The 19,628-nt window shown below is 40.0% G+C and overlaps 1 protein-coding gene across 4 annotated transcripts in view; it reads left to right on the forward strand.

Annotated features, from left to right (window-relative positions):
• ATRN (attractin) overlaps positions 1-19,628 on the forward strand; it is a 189,946-nt gene that overhangs the window by 62,294 nt on the left and 108,024 nt on the right. For all 4 annotated transcript variants that reach the window (XM_073007331.1, XM_073007334.1, XM_073007336.1 and 1 more), the window contains exons 3-6: positions 3,044-3,157; positions 8,246-8,374; positions 9,785-9,990; positions 11,657-11,825. In XM_073007331.1, coding sequence (XP_072863432.1) covers positions 3,044-3,157; positions 8,246-8,374; positions 9,785-9,990; positions 11,657-11,825 — 618 coding nt within the window. The remainder of the gene's footprint in view (positions 1-3,043; positions 3,158-8,245; positions 8,375-9,784; positions 9,991-11,656; positions 11,826-19,628) is intronic.

A 19,628-nucleotide genomic window follows, 5' to 3' on the forward strand; every position in this document is an offset into this window, starting at 1 on the left:
GGCAGATAACAAATTTTCCAAAATCCTGATTACTACTTGAAAGCTTGTATTTTATCTTTGGCAGCAAATACTGTCAGTTGTTTTCTTTGAAGTGACAGGCTTGCTTTCCTAATTTTTAAGAAAATGTCTGCCAGATATCCAACTCTGAATAGCCATAATTTGTTGATTGTTCTTTCAAGTAAGCATGGTAAATGGTGTTGTAAGAAAAAAGTAGCTAATTCAGCTTGCAACTTAAACAGTAGCAAAAGTGATTTTCATTGAGAAAACCATGGTGCTTCTATTAGGCAAGAGAAGTGTTTTATATTTACTTTCCATCTTGTCAGAATATTAAAGAGATGTCTACTAATTGGTCAGGATTTAATAAAATTAGAAGTTTTAAACTGCTTAATCAAGATATCCTTACATGAAACTGGCAGTTTTTCTTTTTCCTGTGAGCAATTGGTGGTGAAGAACAGCAGTGGTCATTAGTACCATTTGCTGCTGTTGTCTTGATTTGTTCTAAGATGCCCACAGTTTCACCCACCATTGCTCTTTGAACCATTAGTAAATGCCAGGATGGCGATAAAATATATGCTATCCTAGTTTTACTGTGAATATAGTTTTGACCTCCGGGACTTCCCATAAGGGTCTCAGGACTGTAGCATTTTGTAGACTTCATTTTGAGAAGTGCTGCTCTAAGGAGCTCTGCTCTGTCCTATCAGTTCATAACCACCTGATGCTCTCTTCCACTTGTTTTTCTGAATATGCTCTCAATGGTGGTTCCTCCTCAGCGTAAGCAAAAAACTAAGCAAAGAAACTTTCATTCCTCCTTTTCCTTATTCCCCACATTTAGCCTCTCAGTAAGTTCTGTCAGTTTTCCCTTTAGAATGTCGGCCGGGCGCGGTGGCTCAAGCCTGTAATCCCAGCACTTTGGGAGGCCGAGACGGGTGGATCACGAGGTCAGGAGATCGAGACCATCCTGGCTAACATGGTGAAACCCCGTCTCTACTAAAAAAAAAAAATACAAAAAACCAGCTGGGCGAGATGGCGGGCGCCTGTAGTCCCAGCTACTCGGGAGGCTGAGGCAGAAGAATGGCGTGAACCCAGGAGGCGGAGCTTGCAGTGAGCTGAGATCTAGCCACTGCACTCCAGCCTGGGTGACAGAGCGAGACTCCGTCTCAAAAAAAAAAAAAAAAAAAAAAAAAAGAATGTCTCCCCAATCCATCACCAGACTCTTTTCACCTCCATCTCTACAACTGGGAGACCCACCATCCTCTCTCTCCTGGGCCACACAGTAGCCTTGAAATTGGTCTCCTGCTTTTGCCCCTTGCCCACCTCCCACTTCTCATCTCTTAAGATTTTCTCTGTTTGCTGTGTTTCAGGCATGTTGATTTTCTTCATGTTGCTTGGACATGTCAGCTTCTTTCTCCCTTAAGACCATGCTGTTCCCTCCCTGGGCTTTTCACATGGCTTGTCTCTTGTCATTCTCATATTGCCAAAGCTTACTGGGCTATCCCCCTACTGCTTTTTGTGCTGCCACATCACCTTCTTTTAATAATTCTTCACAGTATTCATCACCATCTGAGTTTACTTGTTTATGTATTTATTTAGTTGTTAACTTAGAGATGTTAGATAAGTGTGGGGTAGAGGAAAGGTCTAAACTGGAGAAATAGAATTAGGCATCAGCAGGATATAATGATGTTGATATTCCCAGAGCTTTCTGAGTGGAGTGTTGGACTGAAGCCAGGCTAGAGAGTGAAGGGGTGAGTGAGATAGAGGCACTGGAGAAAGCAAAGTTTTCTGTGAAGTTTTACCTTATTAGGAGGAGAAATGGTAGGGCAGGTATTTGGTAGAGGGAGAGTCGGGATTTGAGGCTTTTTGTTTTTATTTTTATTTTTATTTTTTTAATTTTTTTAATTTTTGAAACGGAGTCTCGCTCTGTTGCCCAGGCTGGAATGCAGTGGCGTGATCTCGGCTCACTGCAAGCTCCGCCTCCTGGGTTCACGCCATTCTCCTGCCTCAACCTCCCGAGTAGCTGGGACTACAGGTAACCAACACCACGCCTGGCTAATTTTTTTGTCTTTTTTAGTGGAGACGGGGTTTCACTGTGTTAGCCAGGATGGTCTCAATCTCCTGACCTCGTGATCCGCCCACCTTGGCCTCCCAAAGTGCTGGGATTACAGGCGTGAGCCACCGCGCCCGGCTTGTTTTTATTTTTGTAAAATATGTGATACTTAAGGAGATTTAAATGTGGATGCGAAAGTTCCAGATGAGAGGGAGATGTAAAATATTTGAGAAACAGAAAGAGAGGCAGATAGGTATAGAATTTTGGAAAATAGGAATTTAAGGGTTTTTTGTCTGGTTGCTGAGCATAAGCAGGGAGGTGGGACTGGGTGATTTGAAATAGTCGTTGAGAGTAGCAGTTGTGGAGAGTGAGAGAGAATTGGTAGGATTGCTGGCAGAATCTAAGTGCCATTTGCAGTTGGAGAGCAGAGACCAATGCCAAAACCAATCTACCCAGTGGTGTGGTATAGAGGTATGGCTTTCTCCAATACAGCTTAGGTTTGTTTTTTTTTGTTTGTTTGTTTTACCTCCACCGCCCCCCCTCTTTTTTTTTTTCCTGATTCAATCTTAGAGCAGATAACTGGTTTCCTGTAGAACAGAGCTTTTGCCAGCCAGTGTCATGAAAAATCAGAGGGGCTGGCAAATTTAGAGGATTGGCAGGCATGTTTATGAAATGACGTAGTGTGGAATCTGAAGTTGAATAAGGAAGTGCAGAAATGGTAAGGCTAATTGGTTGGTTCAGAGGCCATTAAAGAGTGGCCACTGAATGGACTGTAAGGCCCAGAATCATGGACCACATCAATTTTGTTTCCCATTGCATGTTTAGTAGTCTTGCACATGGAGAGTACTAAATAAATCTTTGACAAATGAAGGAGTACTGATGGGGCAGTTGTTAGACTGTGTTACATATTATTAATTTAAAAATCTGAATTTTTGTATTCTCAAATGTCTGATAGTTACGATAATTTTATTATAAATTCCTTTTTTTAATTCTTTTCAGGCCAAATAGAATAATGAGACTTCGTTTCAATCATTTTGCTACAGAGTGTAGTTGGGACCATTTATACGTTTATGATGGGGACTCAATTTATGCACCGCTAGTTGCTGCATTTAGGTAAGCTCAGTCATATAAGCGTTCTTTCATCATTGTTTGATTCTAAATTTAAACATATCTTCTGGATTGCATTCTTACTGGGTTCACCTTTATTATCACTTAACACATTTATTTTATGGAAAAAATACTAGTTCTTGAGTCCCACCATCACTTGTGTGTTAGTGCTAACTTGATTTCTGTAGCCCTGAGTAAGTTTCTAGGCATAGTACGTGACTTCTCTCTTCAGTTTCCTGATCTGTAAAATTGTGATAGTTCTATTAAGTTCACCTGCTCCTTCTGGTGGTGGTGAAGTTTATCATTACAAGATATTTTGAAAGTAATATATTGAATGAAACTATTTCTGTGAAAAATTTAAATCAGGAATAACATCCATCACGTTCCTTGTGTAGTGCCCATTGCATAGGCCTTCAGGAGTTATTTGTTGAATTCAGATATAACTGTGTGTGTATATGTATGTGCATCATGAGTGAGGGAAACTTTTTGGAACAGTACACATAAAATGAACAGTGGCTACCTGTGGAGAAATCAGGAACACACTTATTATATATACTTTTTTCAATAAGTACATTTACATTAGTAGTTAAACAGAAGCAATTTAACACCAAATATATGGAGTGTTCTGAATTGTTAGGGTGTTTTACTTTTGATTAGCAACAAGTAGCTGTGTTGTTTGTTATGTTTTTGGCCACATGGGAATTCAAAACTGTCTCTAATTTTCTTCCTTTTACTTGATAGAGGATTTTAAAATACAGTCATGTGTCACTTGGCAACAGGAATACGTTTTGAGAAATGTGTTATTAGATGATTTCATCATTGTGTAAACATCATAGGGTGTATTTACACCAATAGATGGTATAGCCTACTGTACATCCTGCTGATATGGTACAGCCTATTGTACCTAGGCCACGAATCTGTACAGCATCTTACTGTACTGAATACTGTAGGTAATTGTAACCCAATGGTATTTGTATATTTAAACATATCTATACATGGAAAGGTACAGAAAAAATACAGTATTGTAATCTTATACAACCTCTGTCATATATGTGGTCCGTTGTTGACCAAGTGTCATTATGTGGTGTATGACTGTATATTTTTCTAAAATGCATATCCTCTTAGGAAACCACCTGCAACTGGCTTTCTAAATTTCTTTGTCTCAAACGTTTTATTTCCTTTACTTTAAAAAGAAATCAGTTCAACAAATATTTTTTGTGTTTCTCACGTGGGACTTGTCTGGCTGATGTCCTGTGTGGGTGAGGGAGTTAACAGGGAGCAAACAGTACACAAGGACAGGAGATCAGGTGACTGTTGTGTCCTCGTGTTTTTCTACCCGCTTTGGCTTAGAAATCTCTCTGACGTATCTTTGAACCGAGAACCAAGGCCATTTTCTGGGTTTTAAAGGTTCACTTACAAGGCCAAAGAGCAGGGTGGATGGCTGTGCTGAACATTTAAAGTGGCATTGGCCAAGTGTTGGAGTGTGTATCTTTATGCCAGCATTTGAAACGTAACTTGTAGCAAGAAGCATCCCAAACTTTAACACAGGCCCAAAAACTAAGTGTGATGTTATCATAATAGTACTTGTTGGGGATTCACTTGTTACTGTGTTTGTTAATCAGAATTCATGGAGCTCTTGTTGTATGCCAGGCACTTTGAATCAGCTTATCAGGAGCCTTGTAGGAACATGAGCCAAGCAGGGGTACATCACTCTGTGGTTCACCTGGATGGTATATTTGATAAACAGTGGTAGCAGCGGTAGAGCAGAGAGAGTGATTGAGAAAATTCTTCAAAAGAACATTATTCCTTTTAGAGTTTTTTTTTTCTTTTTTAAAGAAAGTTATGTGCTGGTGTGTGCTTTTTAAAGAAAGTTGTTAGACTGTGTGATCTAGAGGAACCCTTCCCCTTCCCCCTTTCCTTTTCCCCTTTCCCCTTCTTCTTCCCACTTCCCCTTCCCCTTTTCCTTCCCTTCCCCTTCCCCTTCCTCTTCCCCTTCCCTTTTCCTTTTCTTTCTCCCCCAGGCTGGAGTGTAGAGGCAGGAACGTAGCTCACTGCAGCCTCAACCTCCTGGGCTCAAGAGATGCTCCCACCTCAGCCTCCCTAGTAGCTGGGACCACAAGAATGCAACACTATGCCCAGCTAATTTTTTTTTTTTTTTTTTTTTTTTTTTTGTGGAGATGGAGTCTCACAATGTTGCCCAGGCTGGTCTTGAACTCCTGGGCTCGAGCAGTCCTCCTGCCTTGGCCTCTCCAAAGTGTTGGGATTACAGGTGTGAGCCACTGCATCCAGCTGAAGATTGCTTTTGACATACCTGTTTCCAGGTGGCCCTGGTCTTGTCAGTACTTATTCCTTCAGCATTTCAAGGGATTCTGGTGTATATAACCAGTGAAAGCATGATGATGGTTAATCCTTCATTTACATCTCCAGTCAAATGTCACCTCTTCCAAGAGGCCTTCCTTTCACCCTTTCTAAAGTAGCACCTTCTATTCTTTCCCTCTGCTCTCCTTCCCTTCATAGCGTTTGTCTCTACCTGGCATTATGTATGTGGGGAGTATCTGGGCTTATTTGTTGTTTTTCTAATGTGAACTACATGAAGGCAGGGACATAGTCTTATTCACTGTTGTATTCCTGGTACCTAGAACAGTGTCTCACAGGTAGTAAATATTTATTAGTTGAATACATAGTAGAAAATGCATCAGTATTTTGTACTCCTGGAGCACCAGAGTTTCAGAGTTCCTAGAGTTCTGTCTTCATATTAAAAATTGAAGGGCCAGGCGTGGTGGCTCACACCTGTAATCCCAGCACTTTGGGAAGCCAAGATGGGCGGATTGCCTGAGGTCAGGAGTTCAAGACCAGTCTGGCCAACATGGTGAAACCCCATCTCTACTAAAAATACAAAAAAAAAAAAATCATCTGGGCTTGGTGGTGTATGCCTGTAATCCTAGCTACTCAGGAGACTGAGGCAGGGGAATTGCTTGAACCAGGGAGGTGGAGGTTGCGATGAGCCGAGATTGCGCCACTGTGCTCCAGTCTGGGTGACAGAGGGAGACTCTGTCTCAAGAAAAAATATATATATATATTGAATAAAGGGCCAGGCACAGTGGCTCAGGCCTGTAACCGCAACACTTCGTGAGGCCGAGGCAGGAGGATTACTTGATCCCAGGAGTTCGAGACCAACCTGGGCAACAGGGTGAGACCTCATCTGTACAAAAAATTTTCAAAATTAACCAGCCATGGTGGTGTGTGCCTGTAGTCCCAGTCACTCAGGAGGCTGAGGTGGGAGGATTGCTTGAGCTCAGGAGGTCAAGACTGCAGTGAACTGTAATCGTGCCACTGCACTCTAGCTTGGGCGACAGAGTAAGACCTTGTCTCAAAACAAAACAAAGCAAAACAAAAGAAATGAAAATCCCTTTGCCTCTTCATTTTGATTCCTTGCTTATGGACTCTTCCAGTCATTTTTGTATGCATTTATATAGGTACATGTAAGTGTACACATGTACTAGGCCCATTGTTTTGCAGCTTGCTTCTCCCCTATGCCCTTATCAGAATGCCTGATGAGCCGCTTTTTAGTCCCGCAGACCTATGTAATATGCAGTGACTTATGCAGTCAGATTTCTGGGCATGAGCATTTAGATGGGTTCCAACCTGTTGCCATCTGAACAGTGCTGTGGTTAGGATTCTTGTATATTGGTCATTGTGTACATGAGCAAGTATTTTTTCTACAAAGAAATAGAATTGCTAGGTCAGAGTGAATGAGCATGAGGTTGTATGTCTGGGACAGATTGCGTAGGGCTTGACAAGGATCTTGGCTTTTACCAAATATGATGGTAGTGGTGGTGGTCGCGAATCAATAATGAGGCAAAAATCATGGACATATGAAGAAATGCAACAGCAGGTAGACATAAGAAAAACGATTAACCTCAGGAGTAAAAAGAACTCAGAACCACAATTTAAAAATTTCTTTTTACTTATTAAATTAGCAAAATTAAAATAGAACCTAGTAGTCCTTGCTGTTGGCAGAGTGAAGTGGGATGGACCCTTCATTCTGTATTTATATGATTTCAAGTTACATATCTCTTCTGGAAAGCAAGTTGGTATTATGGCTCTAGAGTCTTAAAGGCATCATTTAGACCTTTTTACTCAGTGTTTTTGTTTGTTTGTTTGTTTGTTTTATACCAGTCACACAACAAACATTTAGAATCTATTATGTGCTGGGTTGTGAGTGAGGTCCTAAGGAGAACCTAGGGAGCTTTTAATGATATAGAAAATGCATATGTTTTATTTGTAAAATAGAATATACAATGTAAATAACATCAATTAGGCTAAGAAAATGCATTAGAATGCTAACAGTGTTGGAGTTATGGGTGTTTGTTTAGCTTCTTCATATTCTTATATAAATATTTTATATAAAATATCTTGGGCGCTGTGGCTCACGCCCGTAATCTCTACATTTTGGGAGGCCGAGGTGGGTGGATCACCTGAGGTCAGGAGTTCGAGACCAGCCTGACCTACATGATGAAACGCTGTCTCTACTAAAAATATAAAAAAATTAGCTGGGCATGGTGGCGGGCACCTGTAATCCCAGCTACTCAGGAGACTGATGCAGGAGAATCGCTTGAACCCCGGCACACAGAGGTTGCACTGAGATTGCGCCACTGCACTGTAGCCCGGGCAACAAGAGCAAAACTCTGTCTCAAAACAAACAAACAAACAAACAAAAATAACTCATGTCTTTCAGCAATATATGTGTAGTATTCATCACTCATAAAATTTGTAACTTTACGTGATTGTGGAAGTTTATTTTTTCAAAGAAGCACTATAAAAAGTTTTATAAGAAAAAGAATAGGGTCCTTGATTTCAAATCTCATTAGAAATACAACTCAGAATAAAGGAAGCCTAGCAAAAGATTCAGATCTGTTCCTCAAGGATCCAGAACTAGTAGGGTAGCACTATGTATTTATCACAGGAATTTGCCTCTCTTCCTGGATGTGGTTTTTAAATTATGAGGACGGATTTGTTTTAAATTTGTGTCTGCTACAATTTGACATGTCTGTGCTTGTGCTTCCCTCTATAAGAAGTGTGTTTTCATTTCAGTGGCCTCATTGTTCCTGAGAGAGATGGCAATGAGACTGTCCCTGAGGTTGTTGCCACATCAGGTTATGCCCTGCTGCATTTTTTTAGTGATGCTGCTTATAATTTGACTGGATTTAATATTACTTACAGGTAAGATTCTTAAGTCTAGTATTTGTGGTTTCATTCAGGAGACTATCTACTATGTTTTAACAACAATAATGGCTAACATAGATTGAGAGCTTACAGTGTGCCAGGCGTAGCATCAGGCAGTTTACATGGATTTTCTCATTTAAAATTTTTCTATAAATTCATTGAGGTCTGGGCTCTGTTTTTCTACTCATTTATAATTGAGGAAACTGACAGGAAAAGGTTAAGTAGATTGTCAAAGTAAATGATGGGAACACAATTTAAACCCAGGTGTTGCTGCTGTTGAACTTCTCGTAGAAGAGGGGGACTTTTCTGCTAATGGACAAAAACATTGGAATTTTACAAAGTACAGCTCAACAAATATTAGTAGTTGTCATGTACTCAATAGTAGGAGAAATCTATATCATTAAAGTACTTTGATAGCTCATTTATCCCCCTCTTTTAAATTCTGAATTACATTGTTTCAAAGCACTGTCAGTACAAGTATCTTATGTTATTATGGGATGCATTATAGTTCAATTCTTTTTTTGTTTTTTGAGACAGAGTCTAACTGTCATCTGGGTTGGAGTGCAGTGGCACGATCTCGGCTCACTGCAACCTCCACCTCCTGGGTTCAAGCAATTCTCCTGCCTCAGCCTCCTGAGTAACTGGGATTACAGGCACCCGCCACTATGCCCAGATAATTTTTTGTATATTTAGTAAAGATGGGGTTTCACCATGTTGGCCAGGCTGGTCTCGAACTCCTGACCGTGATTCTTCTGCCTCTGCCTCCCAAAGTGTTGAGATTATAGTTGTGAGCCACTGCACCTGGCCATAGTTCAATTCTTACATTAAGTTAAAGTAGCCTGCCTTCTTCCGTCTGAAATGAGTAGATAAAATTACTAAGGAATTTTAAATATACCAATCTGGGCAGTAACCTTAAATTCTATTATATACAAATTTTCAGAGACTATACAGAGGAATATGTACCATGAGGATGGTGGTTTATTGTTGGCAGTGTGTTTTATTCTTTTCCTTTCCAAACTTGCAACCATGAACTCAGCAATTCTGTAAAGCTTATCATTAGCAGGCTACTAAGAAGAATAGGATAATCCTCCCACCCTTGAGGAGCTGACAGTTCTGCAAAAATCTCCTCCCTTCTTGTAATTTCTTTGACTTTATGAGTTATTTATTCTTATCCTCTTATTATGAGAATCCAGCAGGGTTGATTTGATTTCATTACTTGTACCTCAGGCTCTAGCTATGCAGTGTTGAGCAAACCCATTTGGACTGAATCTTTTAAGTACTGAAGTTATGCTTGTGAATGAACTGAGACAGTGAGATTCTTAAACCTGTGTGGGAGAAAGTTCTGCTAAGTTAATCGAAGTGTTGTGTTGTGTTCTGTTAATGTAATTTTCCCTGCTATTTTCACAGTTTTGACATGTGTCCGAATAACTGCTCAGGCCGAGGAGAGTGTAAGATCAGTAATAACAGCAATACTGTTGAATGTGAATGTTCTGAAAACTGGAAAGGTGAAGCATGTGACATTCCTTACTGTACAGACAACTGTGGTTCTCCTCGTCGAGGCATCTGCAATTCAAGTGATATCAGAGGATGCTCCTGCTTCTCAGGCTGGCAGGGTAGGAGCTTCTTTCATTTTTATTTTTTCTTCTATTTATAGAACATTCCCAGCTAAATAAATAGATTGACTTTATTCTTAGCACCTATATAGTTTATATTAATCAAATACCAGGTAGCATTTAAGCTTGAAACATCACTCTATACAGCTGCTTATGAATTTCAATTTCATAGATGTGTGGTTGTGGTCTCTAGAATTATGGAGGGTAGGCCGTTTTTTGTAACCTGTTTGTGAAAGTTGAAGAACTTGGACTCGATCATAAAAGGATGTAGCAGAGAGCCAAGCTGGGAGATCGGACAAGAGCTGACAATAATGATATTTCCTCAGAAACACACTCTAAGTTCAGAGAAAATTGGAATCAGTTATATATTGGAATCTTAAAAGGAGTTAGCGAATAGTATTATCTACAGAAATAATTAAAGAAGCTTTAGGGAATTCTTTAAGGGATGAGTGATAATAACTGTTATTAATTTGGTAATTTTCCTTGTAAACTTACCCCTTCCTCAGAACCTTTTTATTTTGAAAGGAAATATGCTTGTTTAAATTTAGTTTGTTGGGTTTGGCTGACATTGTAGAGTTAATAATTGAAGCATTTCAGTATCTACCATTGTGCAAATATTGCAGCAGAAGCCAAACCTCCCAAGAATGGAGCCTGTCTCTTCAGTTTGTTTAAGTTTCTTGATTTACCAGAATATGGATAGTTTGTATGATTGCTCCCAGGTCTAGTTATCACACTTATTCGTCCATACCCACAAATTCTGCATCTGCAATTTCAAACAACCGTGTGTAGAAAATATTCAGAAAAAAACACAATAAAAGATAATACAGGCTGGGCATGGTGGCTCACGCCTATAATCCCAGCACTTTGGGAGGCCAAGGCAGGCAGCTCACCTGAGGTCAGGAGTTCGAGACCAGCTTGGCCAACATGGTGAAACCCTGTCTCTACTAAAAAATACAAAAATTTAGCTGGGCATGGTGGCAGGCACCTGTAATCCCAGCTACTCAGGAAGCTGAGGCAGGAAAATATCTTAAACCCTCGAGGCGGAGGTTGCAGTGGGCTGAGATCATACCACTGCACTCCAACATGGGTAACAGAGTGAGTGAGATTCCGTCTCAAAAAAAAAGATAACACAAATAAAAGATACACATATGAAAACCATTTACATAGCATTTACATTGTGTTATTTATAAGTAATCTAGACGTGAGTTAGAGTATATGGCAGGATGTGTGTAGGTTATATGCAAGTGCTACACTACTAGTTTAAATTAGGGACTTTGAGCATCTGTGGATTTTGGTACCAAGGGGGTCCTGGAACCAATCCCCTGTGGATATTGAGGGATAACTATATATTTTATCCTTAAGATTTTTCATGTGAATTAATTATTTATTTATCTGGGCTTTCTCCTGAGAGTTGCTTAAGCAGGTATTTCATTACCAAAAAAACTCTAACCTGGATATAGTCAAGTCATCATTAGAAAGTATGTGATTTACCCTTGGTCAATGCCCTGAATAAATTAAAATAACAAATTAAAGGATTTGTCTGATATTTAAAAGGTAAAGGAAAGACTATTATTTAAATATTTGTTACATTTAGATGATGAAAACTTGAAATGCAGTAAGCTTTAAAGCTGTATTTTGTGAAACTAATTCATTATGTTTTTATTAGGTCCTGGATGTTCAGTTCCTGTACCAGCTAACCAGTCATTTTGGACTCGAGAGGAATATTCTAACTTAAAGCTCCCCAGAGCATCTCATAAAGCTGTGGTCAATGGAAACATTATGTGGGTTGTTGGAGGATATATGTTCAACCACTCAGATTACAACATGGTTCTAGCGTAAGTTGTTTTAAACATTTTTGCAAGAAGCTTAGTTTTTTATTTTGAAAATTTATAAAGCACAGATAAGCAAAAATAAATCACCAGTAATTCTACTACCTAAGGAAAATCTCTGTTAATATTTTGGTAGTAGTCTTTCAAATTGTTTTAACATATGTTGAGTTTTTAAAATTGAATGCTACAAAAAATTCATTGTCATGATACGCATTCATGTTTTTCAAATACTGTCTCTGATGTTTTGCTTTAAGTTTTGTAGTAAGTTCTATATAAGTAGGGGATTACTTTATATTTAATTTAATTAATAGTTCCAAGGTCAAATGGTTTGAATTTATAGTTTGCTAGTGGAAATTATACCATCGTCTAATACGTCCCAGGGTTCAAAGTCTATTTGCTGATCCCATGCTGCTCATTTTGAAGGGAGAATATGTGTTGTCATAGTGGAATTAGTTGTGGAGGTGGACTTGTAGAAAAAAATTTATAAATTTAATCTTGCTGATTTTATTACCTGGAACTTTTTTCTAGGCATTTTCTATTAATGAAGATTGTCCAAAAAACCAGCATCTGTTCATTAAGGGATTCTGGAAATATGGCAGCGGTGGCCTAGTTTCTGCATCCCCCCATAGTCGTTAAAACACATTGCACTACTAGTCTAGCAAAATCAAAGAAACACAAGCAAATTCTGTAATAAAACTTGGTCAGACTGGGCACAGTGGCTCATGCCTATAACCCCAGCACTTTCAGAGGCTGAGGTGGGTGGATCACTTAAGATCAGGAGTTTCAGACCAGCCTGGCCAACATGATAAAACCCCATCCCTACTAAAAATATAAAAATTAGCCAGGCATGGTGGCGGGCACCTGTAGTCCCAGCTGCTCAGGAGGCTGAGGCAGGAGAATTGCTTGAACCTGGGAGACAGAGGTTGAAGATCAGATGGTTGTAGGTGTGAAGCCTTATTTCTGGACTCTATTCTGTTCCATTGGTCTGTGTATCTGTTTTTGTATTAGTGCCATGCTGTTATTGTTACTGTAGCCCAGTAGTATGGTTTGAAGTCTGGTAACCTGATACCTCCAGCTTTGTTCTTTTTGTGTAGGATTGAACTGGCCCAATCTCTATTCCCATTGCTGCTGCCTTAGTTCAAGCCCTTTAATTTCTGCAATGGGCAGGTCAGGTTAGTAGTCTTCCTCCAGATTCTTTTCTTTCCCCATACATAGATTCAAACTATTTTCTTTGCCTGGAACACAAATGCTTTCCTGAATATGAATTTAAAGTCACATATTATTATAGTTTTTAGGTATACAGATTTTAGGCATTTTCATGGTTTTCATCAGAAGAACTGTTTGCCAGCACTGGGAGTGGCACAGGTGGCACCCAGAGATCTCATAGGAGATTAGATCTCTACAGAGCTTTTCTTACACATCCCCCTTCCCTCTGGGGGAAAGAGAGCTGTCAGTCTCTATTCTTTCTTGGCTGGACAACCCAGAGGAAGCCCCAGAGTTGTTCAGGGACTCATGCTGTCTTTCCAGACTCTACCTCAGCAAGTCATTTGTGTGGGCACCTCCTAGACTGTGTCATTATCAATAACTGCAGCCCCTCTATAATCTCATTTCTAAATGTTCCACATTCTACCCCCCTTCCGTGGTGGACACTGTTGGTGCCTTGCCCAAATCTCTTTATTTTTACCTGGCTGGTGCACACAGTTACCTGATGCTGTGCAATTTGGCTGTTGTCAGTTCATAGCTGACTCTTTCTCTGAAGAATTCTCTCAGCAGACTGGAGCTGTCTTACCCAGGAACACCTAGAATACGATGCTCTACCCCCAGGACAGCCCCTAGTACAGTGACCAACCAGTTTAACTGGAACTCTCCCAGTTTTAGCACTGAGTCTTGTGTCCTAAGAAACCCCTCAGTACTGGATGAAATGGGATGGTCACCCTGGCCCCCAGCCGCTGACTGGCTGGATGGAGGTACATGAGTCTGACCCTGCTTCTACATGGGAAAATTCATGTTCCAGGGCTCCCCTTGGGATCAGGCAAAAGCTATACTTCAGCTGAGACCACCTTTTTGCTTATCCTCTCCTTCTTCCTGCTGCCTTGCTTGTCTCACTTCCTGATGTTTATCAAGAGAGCATTCCCTCAGTAAATCACTTCTACAGGAATCCCCATCTCCAGCTCTGCTTGCAGGGGATCTTACCTGAGACACTTTCCAATCTTTTCACATCTTTCTCTCTAATACCCTAATAGTCTTTGATCTCCACATGGGTCCATAGTTCATTGATTCTTTCTCTCTCCCTCTCCTGTTCTCCTTCTTAACTCTAATATATTCTTTTCATTTTCAAATTCCTACTTTTCTTCTGTTTTCATTCTCAGTTAATGGCCTTGCTTCCTGCTTCTCTTTTGAAACATAAAGGTCAGAAAACTATTTCCACAAACTCCTGCCACCACATTTCCCCTTCACCTACATCTGTGCCCCTTTATTGTCTTCTGTAGATCAGTGCTGTCTCATAGAAGTTTCAGGCATGATGCAAAGGTTCTGTATTACCCTGTCGTGTCACTGGCCACATGTAGTTATTTCACACCTGAAATATGGCTAGTGTGACTTAGGAGCTGAATTTTTTATTTTCCATTGTTTGTTCTCATCTTACTTGATCTGGCACCAACATTTGATGTAGTTAATCCTTCCCTCCTCTTTTAAATACTTTTCTTTAGTTGACTTCCAGGATGCCACATTCCCTTGATAATTTTTTTAATTCCATATTCCTTCTCAGCCTCTTTAGCTGGTTTCTCTTCAACTGACTGACTTCTGAATGATGTCAGACCAGGGCTTAACCCTTGGTCCATTGCTGTCTGTTTATTCACTCTTCTGGTGACCTCATATAGTATCTTGGCCTTTTATATTTGGTGACTCCCAAATTTGTATTTGCAGCCTAGACTTTTTACCTGAGCCCCTATCTCCAACTCTTTAATTGACGTCTCAACCTTCTGTCTGTGTACTAGGCATCTTATGCTCAGCATGTCCCACACTCATCTTTTTCTCAAGGCTGCTCTTCCCCCAGATGTCCCTATCTCAGTTAATGGCCACTCCATCCTTCTCTTTACTTAAGGCAGAAATCTTGGGTCATCTGCGATGTCTTGTTTCTTCACACCCCATATTAGTATATTTATTAGTTATCTCTCGCTACATAACAAATTACCACAAACTTAGCAGCTTAAAACAATTTGCATTTATTATCACCATTTTGGTTGGTTAGGAGTCCTCTGTAGTCAAGGTGTCAGCTGGCCTGCATTCTCATCTAGAGGCCTGAGTGAGGAAGAATTCATTTCCAAGCTTGCTCAGATTGCTGGCAGAGTCAATTTCCTTGTGGTTATAAAACTGAGGGTCCCAGCTTTCTGCTGGCTATTGACTTGAGGCTGTCCTCAATTTACGGAGGCTGCCTTCAGCTCCTAGAGCTTACCTCAGTTCCTAGAGGCCACCTAGTTTCTTGTCAGCTGGACTTCACCAGTATAGCTGCTTACTTCATCAGGCTGCAAGGAGAGTCTGTAGACTGAGTCTGCTAGCAGGATGGATGTCACAGAAATGATATCCTGTCATCTTTGCCATATTCTGTTGGTTAAAAGCAAGTCATAGATCCTGTTTGCCTCCTAGGGGAGGGGGATTATACATGGGAATGAATACCAGGAGGTGGAGATCATGAGGACTACCCCAGTGTCTGTCTGACACGATAGGTCAAATCTTGTTAGCTCTACCTTTAGAATCTATCCCAAATCTAATCACCTCTAGTGCTGCCACCATGAGAAGAGAAGGTGAAATTAAAGGCATGAAAGTGATTATGCCTTCTGCTGTTATACTAGATGTTATGAAAGGCGCATATTTGCCATTATGTGATTTTACCCTAACATCCTCCCTCTCTCTTGACGCAAGAAATCTGGTAGTCTTTAGATATTTCCATATGTTCTCCTCCTCATACCATAATTTCATATTAAGTGCCCTCAACTCTGTCCCCAAATACATGTCATATTTATTCTTTTGTCTTTATGTACAGCCTGTTATTATCTCTTACTTAGTCTTCAGCAGTAGACTTCTATCAAATCTGTTCATTTCCATTTATTCCTATCAGTCAAATTGCTAAACATGAACTGGGGTGCCATTTAACAACGTAAATAGTATCATTTACTACCTTCTTAAAACCCATCAGTGTCTTACCTTTGGACTTAATGACCCTGCATGATGTGACCACTGTTTACCTTCCCAGACTCAGTCTTTTCCTATCCTGCCATCATTCACAGCACTCCTGCTCCACCAGCCTGCTTTCTTACCCGAAACATACAGTGTACATCATTACCTTAAGAGCCTGTGCGTTTGCCATTTCCTTGGTCTAGACTGTTCCTGCTATTGCGCCTCAGGGCTGGTGTCTTCTCACCCTTTAGATCTCAGTGTGGTTTTCCCACAGAGAGATCATCTCTGACCATCCAGTTCAGACATTTCTCCCTTTAGTTCTTTTTTATAGTCCTCATTTTCTTTATGGCATTGTTCGTGATTTTTAGTTATGTCAGTGCACGCTGTTGTACTTGCTCATTGTCTGCCTTTGTGAAGTTCTTCAAGGTTAGAGACCTTGTTTACTCACTGCACTCAGAGCTTAGCTCATAGAAGGTACTCAGATAAGTATTTATCAAATAAACGGGAGAGTAAATGATTTATTTCCTTCACAAATGTCTGTTCCTGGAAATATTAAAATCATCTATTACTTTTTTTTGACTGACATACTTCATGAGCCGCATTGTTTTTTGGATCATAAATTTTTTTTCCTACTTGATCAAAACATGATTTTCTACAGCTTTATTGGTTTCATGTAAATATTAGCATAGTTCCAAATAATGAACTTTCATGAAAAGTTAATTTAGTGATTCATTTTAGAAGTAGTGTTTCTGGAACTTAGATAACAGATTTTTTTTTTTTTTTTTTTTTTGAGACGGAGTCTTGCTCTGAAGCCCAGGCTGGACGACAGATTGTGTGGCACAATCTCGGCTCATTGCAAGCTCTGCCTCCTGGGTTCACACCATTCTCCTGCCTCAGCCTCCTGAGTAGCTCGGACTGCAGGCACCTGTCACCATGCCTGGCTAATTTTTTGTATTTTTAGTAGAGTTGGTGTTTCGTCGTGTTAGCCAGGATGGTCTCAATCTCCTTATCTCGTGATCTGCCTGCCTCGGCCTCCCAAAGTGCTGGGATTACAGTCGTGAGCCACTGTGCCCGGCCAGATTACAGATTTTATAGTCATTTATACTCTTACATGAAAGTATTTTAGGAATTGCTCTTACTGTCCATTTTCCTCACAGTCCTATTAATGCAAAACTTTTTAGTTGCATTAAAAAGCAGTTCCCATTTTGTTACCCAATGGTCCTCTTGTGAAATAAGTGGTCTTGGTCCCCTGGATTAAGATTGGCAGTTGAAACTTTATTACCAAATTTCTTTCTCTTGAGCAGAAGAGAGTTTTTTTTTTTTTCTTAAGTTTAAAAAAATAATAATAAATCGATCAGCGGTCGACCAAATAAGCAAAATAACATCACCGAATCCAATAAATGTGAAAGCAGACTCATGGAACACCAAGTGTGACCTGACCTCTTACATACCCCACGGAAACCACACTGGGGGAGATTCTGATAATTCTCAGTGGTAGCCCAAAATCTAGAAGGGAGCAAACTGAGTGAGCATTACTGTTTTTGACTATAACTAAAGAGTAGGAGACATAGTTGCTGGGGAGCATCAGGTGAAAAGGGGAGAAATTGACCAAGTGGCTGATTCCCTACCCAGAACTCAGGGCTTCTATTTAAATTAGAATATGATCTGAGCACTGTGGTAGATCACAAACAAAATCTCAGAGGAGAGGAGAGGAGAGTCTGGGTATTTTATTCTAACTGGCTACACACTCTCTTGTCTGAGCCCCAACATTTCCTTAGACTTCAGAAGAATAGATAAAACATATAATACCAGCCCTCACATTAAAGCTATGGAAAGGATGGAAATTCGATAAACTTGTCTTAGATACAGTGGGAACAGAATTAAGAAATCACCCACACTTTGCAAATAAAATGTCTGGAGAGCTATGTCTAACGTCAAACAAGATGAAAGAAGTGGCATCGTAGCTAGTGCAAATATTCTATGATGAAAAAATAAAGAGGAAGAAAGACTGCAGCCTGTAAAATCTAACAAGAACCCATCATGGAAGAAAAGCAGCTTCAAGGAGTAGAAGGAGATTCCTTCCAACTGCTTCGTGCTGCAGATCAACTTAATGAGAATTTGAATTCAGAAAAACAAGCTAGAAGACAAGAAGATGATAGTAACAGAAGAATTGGGAGGTTGTAGGCCTAAAGAAATACGAATAAATTAGATACAGCAAAAATTAGAATGAAAATTTAATTACTGACAGGTTAAGATAATTGTGTAATACATTGGAAAAAAAACAGAAAAGCAAAAACACATGAAGGACAGAAGGTGATCAAATAGAACTATAATTGCTGTCACTGAAGAAAAGAACCTAACACACGTAACAGATGGGTTGAAACAGCACAAGGCGTTTCAGAAAAATTCTATAGTTTCTCAATGACAAAACCTGATTTGATCAAGTTATTGAACTTTTTGTGCTTGGAGTGTATCCAAGAAAAATAAAGTCATTGAACTTTTGGGATAAAGGACAAATTATTATTTGGGAAGCCTCAGGTAGTTTTGTGCCGTCTGCTGGCTGGGGTCATGTCTAGTCTCCACAGAACCTTTGCCTTGGTCTTTAGGTGGCCCAATTGGGTTTCCAGTCTGTTATGGAGTTTGAAACCTGTACCCTGTGGTACATGATGGTCATTGGCTTGCCAGCCATCCTAGAGGGGTCGAGGGAGGTGCTGTCACTCTATGGAAGACATCTTTTTCTGAATTCCTGGAGTCTGTCTTTGTTATCTTGAATTCAGTTCCCAGAAGGAGCATTTATCTGGTACTTGGAATTTATGTTTTATTGCATCAGTATTATTGTTCTTGTCTTATTTTTTTTTTCTCTGTGTTAAGAGATGATTAACATGTTGTTTAAGTGTCTTTTGGCAGTTCACCTTAGCCAGATTTTGGGGACCTGCCAGCACGTAAGTGTCTCTGACAAGCTCTTGGTCTGACTTGTTGACAGAAGAGGAACAAAATACATTAAGAGACAGATTGGGCACTCTCTGTGCCATTTGACAGAAATGTGGAGACCTGTTTCTGTGCTTCCTCTGTTTCTTTCCTTTCTTTTAAACTTACAGAAATAAGCCTCTGGCTTGAATGTAAGGTCTATATGTGTAGTCGGAAGCTATATGAGTCCTCGGGAATCACCTTTCATAGCCAGAATTCCACAGAAGCTTTGCAGTGGTATGCAGTCCATTTTATAAAAACATATTCCTGGATGGATTTATTTCTATTTGAAGTAAAATACAATATCATGTCATAAAAAAATACAGGTTGCGGGTTGGCAGAGAAGAAGAGAGAAAGAGAATGATTCACACTTCTTCAGGCTTCCAGGCAGAAAAGCACACCATGAAAAAAGAGGGAAATAAGCCGGCCACAGACTTCTCCATAGCAACATTTTCAATACCAGCAGTGTTCAAGGGAGCAACATCTGCAAGGTTCTGGAGGAAAAAAAGGATGGTCCAAGAATAGTATACCCAGCCAAGGTGTCATTCTGCTATAAACCTAGAAGGTGGATATTCTCAAACAGGAGCGAATTCAGGGAAAGAGTACTATGAGCTCTTCTTAAACAAAACAAAACAAAAACCCACTTGACAGTGAAATCCAGAGGAG

This window comes from Chlorocebus sabaeus, chromosome 2 (assembly GCF_047675955.1).
Source record: "Chlorocebus sabaeus isolate Y175 chromosome 2, mChlSab1.0.hap1, whole genome shotgun sequence".
NCBI lineage: Eukaryota > Metazoa > Chordata > Mammalia > Primates > Cercopithecidae > Chlorocebus > Chlorocebus sabaeus.